Below are 17091 nucleotides of genomic sequence, written 5' to 3' on the forward strand. Positions count from 1 at the left end.
CCACTCTACCTGCTCTTCAGGATCGTCCACCTAAGTCCCACAGGGCAGACAGGACCTTTGAGGGACTCTTCTGGGAATTTTATGGGCAAAACTAATTGCAGGTGAGGCAAGCATAAAGCAGTAACTCTGCCTCTTGGGTACAGAGAGTAAATCTTTTCAGGTCCCAGGATTCATTGAGCTTGGTGAGAGGATGAATGTGAGCACAGGGAGCACTCCTTCCTCCACCTATTGTCTCCTGACTCGAAGTCCTCCTCTTTGCCCAGTGCTCTCCCATCCTTCCTCCAGTGGCTCTTACTGGGGTGCTGTGTGTGTGGGGTACCTCTTGGCCTGTCTCCACTCCTCCCTCTTGCTCCCCCAATCCACTGGTACCACTTCTCTACAGAAGGTGTGGGCACAGTTTTCACTTACAATAGTCCCAGCAGCATGGTGTGCAGTAGGCCTCCCTTTGCTGCCGTTTCACTTTCCAAGGTTTCTGAAAATATTAAATGGAAAGTTCCAGAAAGAAACAATTCATAAGCTTTAAGTGTGCGCCACTCTGAGTAGAATGATGAAATCTTTCACGTATCTGCCCGGGATGTGAATCATCCCTTTGTCCAGTGAAAATGGTAGCAACCATACTTGGGTAAAAACTGCTATTTGAATTTTAACCCTGCTATTCTGACTTCACTTACTTGCTTAAACAATAGGGTAGTTACAGGAGATTGATTCCCACTGACTCAGTAGCTTCAGGGGTAGAAACTATAGATAACCTTTAGAGATTAACCTCTGAATTCTGCTTCTGTATTATCGGTAAGATAGGGCCACATTCTAACATTCCAAGCCTTTAGAATTTAGAACAAAGGAAAATTCCTGTGGTTTGAACCTTTAAAAAGGACTGTCTACCCCTGGATCAGTGCGGTCAGTCGTGTGGACTCCACCTGCATGTGGTGCTCTTGCGGCCGTCCTGGCCAGTTTTTCAATGAATCCTTGCCTGCTTTTTTAAATCAATCATCAGCCCCCGGTGGTCTTATTTTGAACCCAGGATTCGACCCCACAACATCCAGCATATCCATGCTGTACAGACGATACAGTAAGATATTTTTAGAGAGAGAGTGAGACCACATTCGCATAACTTTTATTACTGTATATTGTTCTACTTGATTACTGGTTATTATTGTTAACCTCTTACTGTGCCTAATTTGTAAATTAAGCTTTATCATAGGTATGTATGTACAAGAAAAAAACCATAACATACATAGGGTTCAGTACCATCTGTGGTTTCAGCATCCACCGGGGGTCTCGGGAGGCATCCCCCGTGGATAAGGGGACTCCTGTGTTCGTCCAGTCGAACCACAAAGATGTCGTGAGACCACAGTGTGCCAGGTGCCATCAGGTGCTGGGAGCACCCAGGGGCCAGAGCTCCTGCCTTCACAGAGCACACAGACTAGAGGCATTGGATGACGGATGAGGCAGAAGGCCTGCCGCGGTGTCTGTGCTGCAAACCCCTGGCCCCTCTGGTCTCAGCTTCCTGTGGCATCCAACGAACGACCTGCAGCCCCGCCGTCAAACTTAGCAAAAGAGCAAGGCCAGTCTGTTTGTCTTTCCTGAGGAAGAGTAAAGGTGACCCCATCTATAACTCCGGCCACAAGGGTCACCACCTCTTACACCTCCTCCCACCTCCACACACCCGCAGGCTCTGGGAGCCGCACCCCGGCTCTCCTAGGAGCAGGCCCTGGCGCTCCTCCCTCCGGGACCTGGGAAGGCAGGCAGGTGGGGAGAGAGCACAGAGGCACCCAGGGGGGATGCCTGGAGGGAGGGTTGTCATGGCTACAGGCTTAGAGGCAAGGCTGGTTCTCCTGAAAGGTGGCACGGGATGAGGTGGACCCACGCTTGCCAGGAAGCTGCCTGCCCCTGGCTGCGAACAAGGACTCACGTGTTTCAAAGCGTGTTCGCTTGGCCTCGGGAGGTTATTGACATTCCTGCCACTTTCTGGCTCAGACTGCGGCTCGAACAGATTGCTGCGCCGCTGACAGCATGCCCTGCGAGCACGGACATTCTGCAGAAACTCGGTCATGGCCTCACGCCATGTGTAAAGGCGTTCTGTGCTCTGCAAAGTGCCAGGCCTTGGCTGGATGACAGTCAGAGGGGTGGCGGCCTGGGTGTGAGAGAGGAGGCCTTCCTGAGAGAGGGCAGGCTGCCCTAATGGGGAAACGTGGGGTTCTACCCTTGGGGCAGTTCAGGTGTGTGGCCAGATGGCTAGAACACACCCCTGGGCAGGGCTGGGGCTGGTGGCAGAGCTTCCGTGGAGGAAGCTGGGAGCGCCCGCCTGGGGCACTGGGGACGGGTGGCAGTGTGTCTAGGGCCTTGGAAGTCCTTTCCGGTGAGTTATCTTCCCACTACCACAGCAGTCCCAGGTCGGCGAGGCCAGGAACCAGAACTCTCCCATTTCCACAGAACTGGCCTGAGGGCCAAGGTCATACAGGGCGGTTAGGACCAGAACCCAGGGTCCCCGCCTCTTCCCAAGGCAATGTGATTCCACACACGGAGCAGCTCTAACTCTGCCCACACGTTCTGGAGGACTCCATAATGATCATAGGACCACACGTGTGTCAGTGCACAGACACGTGTGAACCTGAGCACGGTCATGCAGAGAAAGGGAGGGCTCATGCCCGGGAAAGTGGGGAGAGGGCGACCGCCCTGAGAAGCAGCAAGCGGGCATCACTTAGGTAGGAATGCAGGCACCTGAGCGTCTCACACCCGGCAGCTTAATTCCTGGATTAACAACACAAGGACATTCTGAGCAGGTCCACAAGGACCCAGGGCAAGGCTGTCCATGGCAGGGTCACTTGGAGGGGGTGGGGGTGGGGAGATTCGGTGGGTGGCAGGTGTGTTTCCATCAGTGTGGGTGAGGGCAGGCAGACTGTGGCAGGAGCACACCACACAGTAAGGGCAGCAGTAACAATCGCGCGGAGGGACCTTAGCAACACAGCGCTGAGTGAAAGAACATGAGAAACTCTTAAGAGTTACCCCAACTAAAACACATTCAAACACAATCTCATTTTGAAAGAACCCAGAAAGTTAACGAGTAAGCAGATTAGAATAACTGTGCATTGGGGGATGGGAGTGGGATATGGTGGTGAATGGGAATCTATCTATATAAAACTCTAAAATGCAAATCTAAAACCCTAATATGCAAATCGACTAAATGGCCAAACCACCAGTGGAACGACCGATCGCTATGATGTGTACTGACCACCAGGGGGCAAACACTCAATGCAGGAGCTGCCCCCAGCCTGCAGGTCCCAACTGGCAGTAGTCAGGGCCAGTGAGTAGGTGGCGCCAGGCCACCCAAGGCAGGTATGGTGGTGGGGGGGGGGGGGCAATCGCCCCACCCATCACACCACCTTGCCTTCTCAGGGAACTGCTGGGCCGCCCCTGCTGAGGTCAGCCAGGAGGCCAGGGGGTGTTAGAACGAGCAGAAGTTTGGCCTTTCATTTTAGCAGAGGCTGAGTCACAGATGCACTTGCTCCCTTAACCCACAGACGCCTGGCACGCAGGCTGGGGGCCCGCTGAGCCAGCACGCCACTCCTGGCTTGATGAGATGCTACTGCAGGGGATGCTGCAGCTTGGTTTTGACACATACTCAATAATGAATCCCGTCCACAAGTCATGAGCTCTCCAAAGGCCATCGTTGTTTGTATACACACAAAAGACGATGGTCTCAGAAGTGAGAGCAGAGTCTGCAAATGCTATTAGAGGCCACTTGTGCTTAGAGAACGGGGGCATCCATAGGGAAGGCTGGAAACCCAGAGCCTACTTCGCTGGGATTATGTTTCCTCAGGGGAAGTGGTAACCATGCCAACCGCAAGCTGTAACGTGGCCAGGGTGATACTTACCTGTAATTGGGAGAAAGGCGGGTCACTAAAATTTTATAGCATGTATTTTTTATTAAAGCAATTAATATTCACTGTAGGAAATAGAGAAGTACTGATAAATACCGATGAAGATAAAAAGCATCTTAATCCCACTCCCCAGAAATGTTCCCTTTCCTGGCTGCTAAGGCATATGCTCTCCAGTGACGTTTTTATGAGGGAAATTAAGCGCAGCACAGTGACTACGTGAGTACAGCCTTGCCAGTAACAGGATCCGATCAGGAACCAGACTGCAGGATCGGCCGGAAGGCTGGGCGTGAAAGCCCGGCAGACGCGGTGGCTTTGCTGGTCTGACTGGGTTCCCTGTGGGGTTACCGTGCTTCTCACCATGAAGCTGTAAGGCCAAGCCCACTGGTGACGGCGGAGGGGACAACGCCTGAGCTGGCGATGTCAAAAATAAATACGGAAAACTTATTTGGCTTTTGCCATTTAGAGCAACTAGACTATTGTTTTTCCTTTGCAATAAAAGACACTTGGAGCTACAGAAACACTTTAATTATTGAAATTATTTCAGGGAAAATACCTTTGTTATTGTCAGTCTAATGCTCTAGCATTTTATCCACTTTTTTCCCCCCATTGAAATAATTGGGGTTTAAAAAAAAAATAAGGTATTTGAAACACGTGTGTGTGTTTTTTGTGTGTGTGTTTTTTTTTTAAGAGTTTAACTAATAAAGCAAAGCAGAATAGGCCCTCTCTTTATATATGCACACATACACACATGTGATTTTTAAAATAAAATTAGGAACACACTATACATATTACCTATATTTTCTATTCGTTACTTCATAGCACATTGTAAACGATTTCCAGTACATTAAATACTCTTCAAAAATATGCTTTTTATTGCCTAAGCATTCCATTATGTGGATGTAACATACATTATTTATCTCCTCCCTATTCAACATTTTAAGTTGGTCCCAATTCTTTCTATTATAGAAGAAAAAAAGCTGTGACGATGACTCTCTGTCCACATCGCTCATTATTTTCTTACAGTAAATTTAGCATTTTAATTACCTTCATGAGGTACTCATGAGTATTACTGATGGTGTATATAAATCCCCAATGCACTGCCTGGTACACAGCAGGCAGTCAATGACTGAAAGCTATAAATAGGCAGCAGACCGATGCTGTCGGAGCCGAGTGAGGAGAGAAATGCGCTCCCCTTCCTCAGGGGACGATGTCAGGGGACCGTGTGGGGAAGGAGAATGAGGAAGGATGCAGTTGTTTCTGCTCCCAGGAGCAGAAGGGCCTGCCAACACCCAGAATAAAATGATTCTCGATGTAAACACGACCACCCTCCCGCTCCTTCCCAGACATGCTCTCCCTTAGCCCTCAGGGACCTCTCACTCAGCTCAGTCCTGCCGAGAGGGAGTCTGAGCCACACTGATTCCCCTCGGTTTCGATACAGGACCTTCGTGTAACGGAAAACTGTGAGCACAGCACAAACAACATCAATCACTGTGTTCGTGGAGATTATTTATTAGCTATTCTCACTCACGACGGAAGGACATAAAAAAGTAAATAAAACTGAAATAAAACAAAATGAAAATCCAGCAACATTTCTTCCCCAAGCTGGACTTCAGCTGGACGCTGCGCAATGGGCCCCGAGGAGTTTCCTGTGTGCAGCTCGAACTCCCTAAAAGAAGGGCTTTAAAAACAGCCTGAATTCTTCTGAGGTGCAGGTCTGACCTGCGCAGAGAGAACGTCCGGAGGAGGATGTTTTACACGGACACTGGAATGCTTACGGGTCTCAGAGCACCAGCCGTCCGAGCCACGTGGTCACACGGGAGCACGGCGGGCTCCTGGCTGGCAGGAGTCCTCCCGGCCCAGACAGCCCCCGGCACGCCCTCGGAGGTGGCCGGCCTCCGTTCTTTGATGACGGATTTGATTTCCGAGCACAGTCACGTCCCCTGGAGCAGGCCCAGCTGAAGACGGGATACAGAGGTCTGTGACGCAGCGGGGAGGTGAGAGCTGCGAAGGCCGTGTAATGAGACCAGCTTTGGGGTGAGGGCCGCCGCGGGCACTGAAGGCCCTCCCCAGAGGGGCGGCGGACTTTGCACCTGCAGCGGGCGACGGGAGCATCCGGGGCGTGCGCGCAGCCTCCTGGGGGCACGCGTGAGAGGTCGCCGTCGTGTGAACGCTTCGAACCCGGGCCAGCTCTGGCCACTGGCTCAGAGCTCCCTGGGAGCTGCACACGTTCTGCTTGTCCTTTCTCTCAAAATGGAAGCCTGTCCATTTAAAATCCATTTCTAGTTTGTCCAAGGAAGACCTGTTCTTAAAAAGGATTTTCATTCTCTAGGGGCTGAAGGCAAAGGGCAGGGTTTTCCTTCCCTTCCTTCTCTCCAAACACCGGCTTCCTGGCCCCCGGGAAGATGTCTGGGTGCTTGCCTTTCCCGATGCCTGTCCCTGGGAGGAAAGGTCCCCCAGCACCAGCGATGTGCAGGCCACTGGCCGCCGAGTGGCCTCAGGACGCGGCCGCGGGAGGGAGAGCTGCAGCACCTGCTCACAGAGCGCCTCCCCGCAGGGCCTCTCCAGGGGTGCCTTCACCCCCGGGGCCTGTCCCAGAGGCACTGCTCCCGCCCCTCCCCCAGAGCCGGAGAGCAGGGCGGGGAGGGTGCACCTAGGCCTCGGGGATGGGGGTGTTGCAGTTCCCGTGGTAGATCCGGACGTGGCCCTCGCAGCGGAAGTAGGCCTCGAAGACGTCGCTGTAGCCGTGGTCCCGCCACCAGGTGCAGAGCTGCCGGTTCCAGGTGCAGTCCAGCACGTGGAAGAGCTCGGGGTGCTCCATGCCGATCATGGTGAAGAAGTCCTGGTCCCCCAGGTGGCCCCGGAAGCGGTACTTGTCGGCCAGCTGCTGCACCCGTGCCGGCTCCAGCAGGCGGCTGTAGAGCGGGGACTGGCGCATGGCCTCCAGGTTCAGCAGCATCACCCCGCTGTTGAAGCCGGGGAGCCCCTCGGGCGGCGGGCCCCCAACACGGGTCTTGGGGTTCTCCTGGCGGAACTGCCAGAATGTGTGCCTGAGAAGGGGAAAGAGAACAGACTTAGCCGGTTGGTGGGGGGGAAGCAGTTTGCCAGCACCGCCACCCTGGCGGGAGATGGGGTTTCAGCCCAGCTCTCCAGCTATGAAAACCGAGGCCTCTGAGGTTCCGAATCTGTACCCTGTCCCAGGCACATGGCAGAGCTGGGACCTGGACCCAGTCTCTTGGTGCCAAGCCTCAGGTCTCCCCGCCATCCTCCACTTCCACAGGATGCATCGCCGCTCACGCTCAGGTCTGCATCGATGGGGATGCAGCGGCACTGCACCCGACGGGCCTGTCCCTCCTCACCACACCCTGTGAGTCGGGCGCTGCCAGATGACAGTCACTTCACAGCTGGGAAACAGAGGCCCAGAGGGGGCTCGGTAACTTGTCCAAAGTCACACAACTAGTAAGCAGCAAAAGTAGGGGCTAGCCCGGCTGGTGTGGCTCAGTGTCTGAGCACCAACCTATGAACCAGGTCACGGTTCGATTCTAGGCTCGATCCCCAGTAGGGGGCATGCAGGGGGAAGCTGATAAATGATTCTCTCTCATCATTGATGTTTCTATTTATCTCTCCTCTCTCTAAAATAAATTTAAATATATATATATATATTATAAAGTAGGGCTGAACCCAGGCATCTGGTTCCAGAGTCCACTTCTTACGATAGTAACAATGCAGGTGGAACTTTTTATCCTCTTGTCTTTGTCTGTGATCTTGAAAAGGAGAGGAGAGAGGAGGAAGGGGAGACGATTCTGAGCGCTGACCTGGTAAAGACGTAGGAAGCTACGCACAGCCTGAAACAAAATCATTTCTGCTTTAGAACCAGCCTCATTCTCTAGGGCCCCGAGCCTGACAATCTATCAGGCTGGGCGAAGGGTGGAGGCCTGAAGCGGCTCAGGACTCCTACCCATGTTTTAGGGAAAGTCAGCCTTGGCTTTAGAGGGACTGTCACCTCCATGTCCATTTCCCTCTAGGCAGATTTAGAAATCCAGTCCAGACCCACAGTTCAGGGGAGGCGAGAACCAGGAGACCCTGCCAGGTCCTCCATTCAAAGGCTTTGGTCTGGAGAAGCAAGGGCAGACTCAGGAGTGACATGATCAGAGCGCTGGCTCTTTTGCTCTCCAACCTCCCCAATCTCAGTCCCTGTGTGCTGCCAGGGTGGGCATCGGGAGAGGCCGGATGTGCCGTCTCAGCAGAGGGGTCAGCGGTTTGGAGGAAGGAGGGGGCCCTTTGACGCGGGCAAGGGGCAGGCATGGGGCAGGGGAGTGCTCAGCATCGCACTGCACCTCACCTGCTTTTACTTCCCGAGAGAATCCTTAGGGTGGGGCAGGCATCCTGCCAAGACCCCTCGCCTCCCCTTTCTCTGCTCCCCACCTGGAAATGCCGCCCGCTGGCTCTCCTGGCGTTTCCCCAACCAGACCAGTCGGGAGGGTGGGGTCTGCGTGGTGAAGCGCATGGCGCGGTGGAAGGAAAACCAGAGACCCGGCCCTGGTGGGCCAGAGCGGGCCGTTTTCTTGTTCTAACATATTTTTCTGGGTCTGGGAACGGAGAGACCTTCCTTGAGGTCTCGCATATCACAAAGGGCGCCGGAGCTGGATCCCGGTGAGGAAAAAAGCATTCCCTTCGGACATTCTCACACGCAGAGCACACAGGTTCATTGTTTGGGCTTCGCCATCATGGACTCTGAGTGGAACCTGGCGCTGGCGCCTGCCTGGTGATAAAAACCTTGGCAAAAACAAGCTTCCCAAGCCCGCGGAGCCGCGGGAGCCTCTCTCGCCGCTGCAGCTGCACAGATGGCATCGTGGCGACGGTTTGCTCCTCTGACCGTATTTCTTCCAAATGGAACGTGTCAGCTCCAGGTTGCAAAACAGCTAAAATCCTACCGAACAGACATGGGCCACCACAGCAGAGGAGGAACCCTCCATCCGGGGGCTGGATCACGCCAAGGGTGAGGACAGAAGCGTTCACAGGAGGAGAGGGTTCAAGGACAGTGGAGGCAGAGCGGTGCCTGCAGAACCCCTGGACACCTCACAACCACTGAGCCCACCTCCTTCCTTCCCAGGGAGCCGGTGGGATGAGGTGTGGGGCGAGTCAACCTCTACTCACCCCTGCCCCCCCCCCCCCGCCACCACCCCCAGGCTGTGAGGTCTCCCAGGACCACCTCGCACAGCGCCCCAACCACAGGGCTTCAGGGACAAAACCGTGACGGACAGGGAATGAGGAAAGGTCGGTGTGGCTCAGGCTGCACAGCCTTCAATGTGGACTGGAACCGGGGCAGGGAGCCGTCAAAACACAGGGCAGCAGCTGCAGAGACCTGCGGGTTCACGGGCACGCAGCCCCCCCACTGCCGGGTCCATCTGGGTGGAGAGAGGCAGGGACCCCCCAGAGGGTGCCTAGCTGGTTCAGAAGGGTTTTTACTCCTGAGCAAGCTGGGGTGCAGGGAGGCCACTGCATCCCCGGGCCCCTCACCCACCTCAGCAGGGAAGCTCCCGCCATCTTCCCTGCCCACGCAAGGGTCACCTGACCCTGCACTTAGTGGGCCTGGGAGAGGGGCCCGCGGCAGAGAGAGGGGACAGAACATTCTTCCAGGCGGGACCATAGCTTCCTTGGGAACAGAGTGCCTGGCACGGCCACTCGAACAGGACCAAGAGGCATTTTATAACAAAATCCAGAGGGAACCAGGTCTGGGGCGTTGGCACATTGTGATTTGTAAGGCGAAGCAAAGAAGGGACAGGAAATTAGAAATGCAAGCTGCTCGGGGCATCTGCTGGAGCAGAAACACCGCCTGAAGATAAACCGATGAGTCTCTAAGCAGAGGATCATGTCCAGGCTGCCCTTGTTCAAAGCATTCCTGCTACCCCAAAATGAACCCACAAAAACAGCAGCTACTTAGAGGAATGGTGGGGTTCTCTGGCCACCATGTCCGCTGGTTCTTGTTGAGGAACTGTGACAGCCTTGAGGCAGAGAGAATGACACAGGGACCACGAGGGATGGGACCACAAGGAATGGGACCAGAGACTTCTCACTTGCTGCAGCAAGATCAGGGTTACGAAGCCCTCTTACTGCCTCTACCCCAGCTCTGCTCCAGCAGCACAGCAACCTCACTGCCAGCATCCGAACGGGGAGGGCAGAGGTGCTCAGTGCATCAGGGGCAGAGCCCCAACTTGAATCCCGGGCTCCTCATCTCCAGGTCTCTTTCATCTTTCCCTCAGATGCCACAAGCTCAGGTTCCAAGGAGCAGTGCTTAGACTTCAATCTTTTCTCTGGATTTCGCAGGCACACCTCAAGACCAGGGCACCGGGGTCCAAGCCACCAGATGATGCCACTGCCACTGACGTTCCACAGCCTCGGGGCTCGGACCCGAGAACCACTCTGAGGCGGGTCAAAGGGTGCCTAGAGCCACCGTACGTACTCACAGGGCACTGCTGTGACATGCCGAGGCTGCGGGAGACCTCTGTATGAATGCAGTATCTGGTTCTGAGTCCTGGAGCTTCCAGAAGCTTCTCTGATCAACCTCCCACACCTGCAACCCAGTCATGTTGCCCTGCCTCCTCATCTGGACCTGGGCCTGTTCCACCCCCGATGGTCACCCTGTTCCACCCCCCATGGTCACCTGCAGACCACACTAGAGGGGGAACATTTTCTTTCCTTTTAGAAATAACTTCAACTGCCAAACAAGCCCATGCCCCCTCGTAAACGCTAAGTCTGCTCAGAAGTCAATGAGGCCTACTGGGAAAACACACATGAAAAATCTTCAAGCCCATCTTCCAGTTATAAGGGTGGATTTTCTAAATGTTTTACATCAAGTATGTCCTACTTAATAATCGTCAAAAATAGGGATGCCCATTCTCACCATTCCTGTTCGACATAGTACTGAAAGTGCTAGCCATAGCGATCAGACAAGAAGAAGAAATAAAAGTTATCCAAATTGGAAAAGAAGAAGTGAAACTGTTCTTATTCGCAGATGACATGATACTATATAAAGAAAACACCAAAGACTCCATCAAAAACTACTAGACTTAATAATGAATTCAGCAAAGAAGCAGGATACAAAATTAACACCCAGAAATCTATGGCCTTTTTATACACCAATAATGAACTCACAGAAAGAGAAATGAACAAACAATCTTAGTTACAATTGCACCAAAAAAATTAAGATACCTAGGAATAAGCTTAACTAAGGACATAAAAGACCTGTACTTGGAAAACTACAGGACATTGAAAAAAGAGATAGAGGAAAACATAAACAAATGGAAGAACATACTATGTTCATAGATCGGTAAAATAAACATCATTAAAATGTCCATACTATCCCAAAATTAAATGCAATCCCCATTAAAATACCAATGGTATATTTCAAAGATCTAGAACAAACTCTCCAAAAATTCATCTGTAATAAAAAAATAAAAAAATAAAAAAATAAAAAAAAAGAGATCCTGAATGGCCACAGCAATCCTGAGAAAGAACAAAGTTGGAGGGATCACAATACCAGATATCAAACTATATTAAGTTCTCAAAACCACCTGGTACTGGCACAAGGACAGACATATAGACCAATGGAATAGAATAGAGAACCCAGAAATCAACCTAAATCAATATGCTCAATTAGTATTTGACAAAGGAAGCAAGAGTATACAATGGAGTCAAGACAGTTTCTTCAATAAATGGTGCTGGAAAATTTGGTCAGATACATGCAAAAAAATGAAATAGGTCACCAAACAAACTCAAAATGACTAAAGGACTTAAACATAAGATGGGAAACCATAAAAATCTTACAAGACTCCATAGGCAGCATAATAGCAGACATATGTCGTAGCAATATCTTTACCGACATAGCTCCTCGGGCAATGAAGAATAAGGAGAAAACAAACAAATGAGACTATATCAAAACAGAAAGCTTCTGCACAGAAAAAGAAACCATCAACAAAACAAGAAAGCCCATTGCATGGGAGAATATATTTGCCAATGATATTTCAAATAAGGGCTTAATCTCCAACATTTACAGAGAGAACTCATATAACTTAACAAAAGGAAGATAAACGATCCAATCAAAAAATAGGCAAAGGACCTAAATCAGGGGTCCTCAAACTTTTTAAAGTGAGGGCCAGATCATGGTCCCTCAGAGAGCTGGAGGGCCGGACTATATGAACTACTAATTCCTACTGTAACACCTCGGCTGCGCTCACTGCCCAAAAAACCTGGCGGGCCGGATCAGACTCCCCTGGGGGCCGCATGTGGCCCGAGGGCCGTAGTTTGAAGACCCCTGACCTAAATAGACACTTTTCAAAAGAGTAGATACAGAATGCCAAGAGACATATGAAAACATGCTCAAAGTCACTAATCATCCGAGAGATGCAAGTCAAAACAATAGAGATACCATCTGACACTGATCAGAATGGCAATCATCAACAAATCAACAAACGACAAGTGCTGGCAAGGATATGGAGAAAAAGGAACCCTCGTGCACTGCGAATGGGAATGCAGACTGGTGCAGCCACTGTGGAAAACAGTATGGAGTTTCCTCAAAAAGTTAAAAATGGAACTCCCATTTGACCCAGTGATCCCACTTCTAGGAATATATCCCAAGAAACCAGAAACACCAATCAGAAAGGCTATATGCACCCCTATGCTCATAGCAGCACAATTTACAATAGCTAAGATTTGGAAACAGCCTAAGTGCCCATTAGCAGATGAGTGGATTAAAAAACTGTGATACATATACACAATGGAATACTATGCCGCTATAAAAAAAAAAAGGAGCTCTTACCATTTGCAACAGTATGGATGGACACGGAGAGCATTATGCTGAGAGAAATAAGCCAGTCGGAGAAAGATAATTATCACATGATCTCACTCATATGTGGGATATAATGATTCACATAATTTGATGAACAAGAATAGATCCGGAGACAAATGGCAGGGGAGGGGGTGGTTACAGAGCAACCAAAGGACTTGTATGCATGCATACTAGCATAACCAATGGACACAGACACTGGGGCAGGGGGTGCTTGCCTAGGATGGGAATGGCTGGGGGGTGGGAGTGGAAAAAGGGGACATATGTAAAACTTTAGACAATAAATAAATAAATACATAAATAAATAAAGTGGGGGGGGGGAGAATGAAAGAAAATTAATGGTAAAAAATGGTCAAAAAGACTATTAAAAACCAGAAACCAGTATTCATGAAGAAACTATCTTTCTGAAAAGGGGTATTTGAAATAAGTTTGAAAAGCAAAGTCATTTCCCCCTCAGGTCTTTCCCTGACGATCACTTCCAAGGTCACTCCAACAGGTCTCCCAGCCAGAGGCCCGGCCAGAGGATCCACAGCTCCCATTCTCCAGCACGCGCTCACATTGCCAAGAAGAGTCCCCTTCTCCTCCCCGCTCTCCAGACCAGAGGCCCTTCATGTCTCCTCATGCTTTTTCCCTCCTGGGTTGACGTTTCTCAGCTCCCAAGGCTCAGAGTTTCCCACGCTCCCTCCTCAGAGGGAAGAGTGAGGATGGGGATCCACACTGAACCTGGGCAATGGCACAGGTTTCCCCGGCGAAGATCCGGAAGCCTGTGCCCACTCCGGCTGAGCTCCAGCCGCGGGCTCTCGGGCGCAGAAGGCCCTGTTTGAGGTCTGAGGTCTATGAAGACAATGCTGTGGGCAGCACACCTTGCCGAGGCTTAGCCGAGTGTTCACCGGCGGAGAGCAGTCACTCCTGAGCAAGCACGGCCGGGCCTCCCGAGGAAGCACGGCTTCGGATCCGTCTAATCAGTGAGGCCGGAATCCGGAAGCTCTGTTTCCCTTGAGCCCATGATGGTGCCAGCCCCGTTAGCGCTTGTTTGCCTTGGGGGGGGGGGGGGGGAGGGGGGAGGCTGTCTTCCTGTCCTCTGGGAGGAAGGCCCCAGGAGTGAGGAGCAAAGCAGGGTGGCCGTGCAGTTTTCTGTCCACCCCAGGTCCTGGGAGGGTGTGGGGACATCTGGGTGACGGGCTGGTCTCAGAGCCATGGCCCTGGGGCACGGTCCTGCTGGGGCGGAGGCTGCAGTGCTGAGGGATGGACACTGGCACTTCTGTCTCTGGGGACCCACTGCCCCATGGTACCGCACCGGGAAGGGCACAGGCTGCCTGAGTGGTGGCACGAGTGCAAAGTTTTAAAATGTCCAAGAGTCACAACTGACCCTTAGTGGGATCTCTTGTTCGCAAGGCCTGAAGCAGACTTGGGTCTCAAGCTCTGCTGGTCAGAGAGGGTCAGAACTGCTCCCCCAGTCACACAGAGTGTTAGTGGCGGGACCGAGAGAAGCCCCTCATGGAACCACAGCTTCCCAGAGCCAAGAGACACTTAGATTCGCACTGGCCGGCCAGCAGAGGTGCCCGGAAGGCCAAACTGCTGACTTCCCGCTCTTAGGAAGACCTGCTGGAACACCGGTGAGCACGCCGAGCTGAGAGAAGAAATCAGTCTGCGGTAACCCAATGTTCAATGGAGCACCTACTGGACCCAACTGGTTTGAAGGCGAGAAGAACATGCCCCCAGAAAGGGGTAGTGCAGGGAGGAGATGAGACCCCGATGCTGATCCACCACCAGTGAGACGAAGAGGGTCTGCATCTGGAACCCGCAGGCGGGGCCTCTCAGGGCCTCGGCATGCTCAGCATGGGGATAGAGAGGAGACACCCTGCTGGGACAGGGCGGTGGGCCTGCAGGTCCAGCCGGGGGTCTGTGTGGTTCCTCCGGTTCCCACAGCAGCTGTGATGAAACTCCAGGAGCAAATGCAGGCCAGGCCCTGCCCAGCACCATGCCCATGAGGAGTGGCCCCGACTCTCACCGGGGATGCTCAGCTCCAGAAGGCCAAACGCCCCACCCTGCCCAGGCTCCTCTCGGGGTGTGGTGGTGTCTCGGAGACCAGCCCTCGTCCAACCAGCCAGCTTGTGAGGTTTCTGTTTCGACATAGTTTCCTGCTTCAGGGAGTCCAGAGCAGTGAAGGTGACCCACATTGTCTGTCTCATCCTCAACGCCACACAGCTCTGGCCACCCATCTCCGTGGGCCTCTGTAAAGCCTGGGACTGCCCTGGGCATGGAGGACTGGTTGCCCTGTGGGTGAGACCTCTGACCTGCCACGGGATGGCCTGGCCAATTCTGAAACCTGGTGGCCACCAACTGCCCCCAGTCCCTGTTTTCTCCACTGCCTCCTGGAAGGGCTGTTGATGAGCCTGACCATGCCCGGCACAGCCAGAACCAGGAGGAGGCTGCACCCATGCCCTCCGGAGGGGCGTGGAGCCCTTCTCTAAAGCATCATCCTCTTCTCACGCACCCAGGGAGCAAGCGTGTCACCCAGTCTGCTGTTCCCCAGCCTGCCTGGACACCTTGGCCACGTGGGCTTCCTCCCACACCTGCTGCCCCAGAGCTGTGAATGCTGGGAGTTCGCCATCACTCAATCCCACAACCACCAGCTCTGGAGCGCTGTGAGTCTGACCAGGTGTGGGCCCCGGAGGGCCTCATGGGGAGGCACCGGGGATGAACAGAGGACAGGATGATGGAGGAAGAAGCACTGAAAGGTTCGTTCAGGCAGATGGAGCTCAGAGGGGCTTACAACAAGGATGGCGGAGCCACTAACAGCCACGGCAAGGCTGGAGGAAGAAAAGAGGAATGACACGTTCAGTCTTGAACAGGTGCCAGCAAGAACAGCAACATGGAAAAGCCCAGCGGGTGGCCGGATACAGGTCACAGGCACGGAGGGCACAACAGAATTCTGGGGAGTTCCGATATTTAGGGGCTGTTGGGAGAGTAGCCGGGAAAGATGCAGGACCTCAGAATCTCCTGTCCCCCACAGTGACGGCCTGTGTGGCCAAGTCAGTCTCAGGTTCTGCTGTGGGAACCCAGAGGAGCTGCACGCACCCTCTGCTGGACCTGCAGGCCCACTGTGCCCCCTCCCGCCTCTGGTCCCCCGCGCCTGTGACCCAGAGTTCTCCTAACCCCTTACTTCCAGTCCAGTGGATCCCCACACTTGCTCCGCCCAGATGCTGTCCTCCAAACCCTCTTACTGATACCAACTGTCCATCCTCTGCCTCTCATTTGACAACCCAGACAGTACCGAGAACTCTGGCCCCTCCCTTCACCAAGGGGAGACCGTCCTGTCCCACTGCCCTGGCCCCCAGGGATGCAGAGACCACCTCTAGGCTGTCTCCACCATCTACCACAGCTTCATCATCAGCCTGGATGCCTCCTTGACCACTTGTTCGTTACTTCTGCACACCACGCATACCTTCTTCCTCTCTGCTCCACCCCTAGGGGCACCCTCAGTAATTTCAATGACCACAACGAGGGACTCACCTTGGCCTCAGAGTTCTTCAAATCCCATAGGAGCCACCCACTCTGTGCCCCCTGCCCCGCCCCGCCCACGGCCCTCACCACCAAGAGGCACTCTCTCAGTGACAGGGAACTGAGTCAGAGACCCTCTGACCACAATGCCCTGTCCTCCACGGTCAGCCCCTTGGGAACCTCTGGGGCCCCTCTAGCTGGTTGGGAGCATCAGTATCTCCTGGATTCTCCTGGCTCCCGGGCTGTCCCCACCCTAGCACCTCACCGCACCAGAGATTAGGGCAATGCTGAATGGTGCAGAGGGTGGGAACTTGGAAACGCTGCAGGAGGCCACGAGACCTTCGAGAATATGATTGATGGAGACTGAGGAGGGGTGGGGGGAGCACTTAGCACTGGGTCGCCATGCACAGGAGGGAGCAGAGACAAGAAAGGCAGGTGGCACCTCGCAGCCAAGAGTAGGCAGGGGGATGGCTAAGCACATCTATATGCCAAGGGAAAGGAAGGTGAGTGCCTGAGGAGGGGAGACTGAAGAGAGAAGAGATGTAGGGAGAACAGTAGGGTGGGACTGTGGAGGAATTAGAATCACTATAATGGCTAATATATAGTGAGTTCTTACTATGTGCTAGGCCCTTAGTGTGGCAACTCATTTAAAGTTTGTTACAAACAAACGAGGGTAGTACCATTATCTCTAGGTTATAGGTGAGGATAGGGTGGGAGTGAGATATAAAGCAAGGTCCCAGAGCCAGGCAAAGAGTTTGCCAAGACAAGGAGAGTCCTGGGACACTTCTGAGACTGGAGGATGGACAGAGAGGTCCTAGGTGGGAGTTAGGAATATTGGAAAAGCTCATTTTGGGTGAACTTGAA

General features: G+C 53.0%; 1 protein-coding gene across 1 annotated transcript in view; it reads right to left on the bottom strand.

Moving 5' to 3' along the window:
- Nucleotides 1-5374: 5374 nt before the first annotated feature.
- XXYLT1 (xyloside xylosyltransferase 1) overlaps nt 5375-17091 on the bottom strand; it is a 159369-nt gene continuing 147652 nt past the window's right edge. Inside the window, exon 4 of the mRNA XM_084871699.1 lies at nt 5375-6928. Coding sequence (XP_084727825.1) covers nt 6532-6928 — 397 coding nt within the window. The 3' untranslated portion in view covers nt 5375-6531. The remainder of the gene's footprint in view (nt 6929-17091) is intronic.

This window comes from Pipistrellus hanaki, assembly GCF_964339955.1.
Source record: "Pipistrellus hanaki genome assembly, chromosome: 2".
NCBI classification, from domain to species: Eukaryota; Metazoa; Chordata; class Mammalia; order Chiroptera; family Vespertilionidae; genus Pipistrellus; species Pipistrellus hanaki.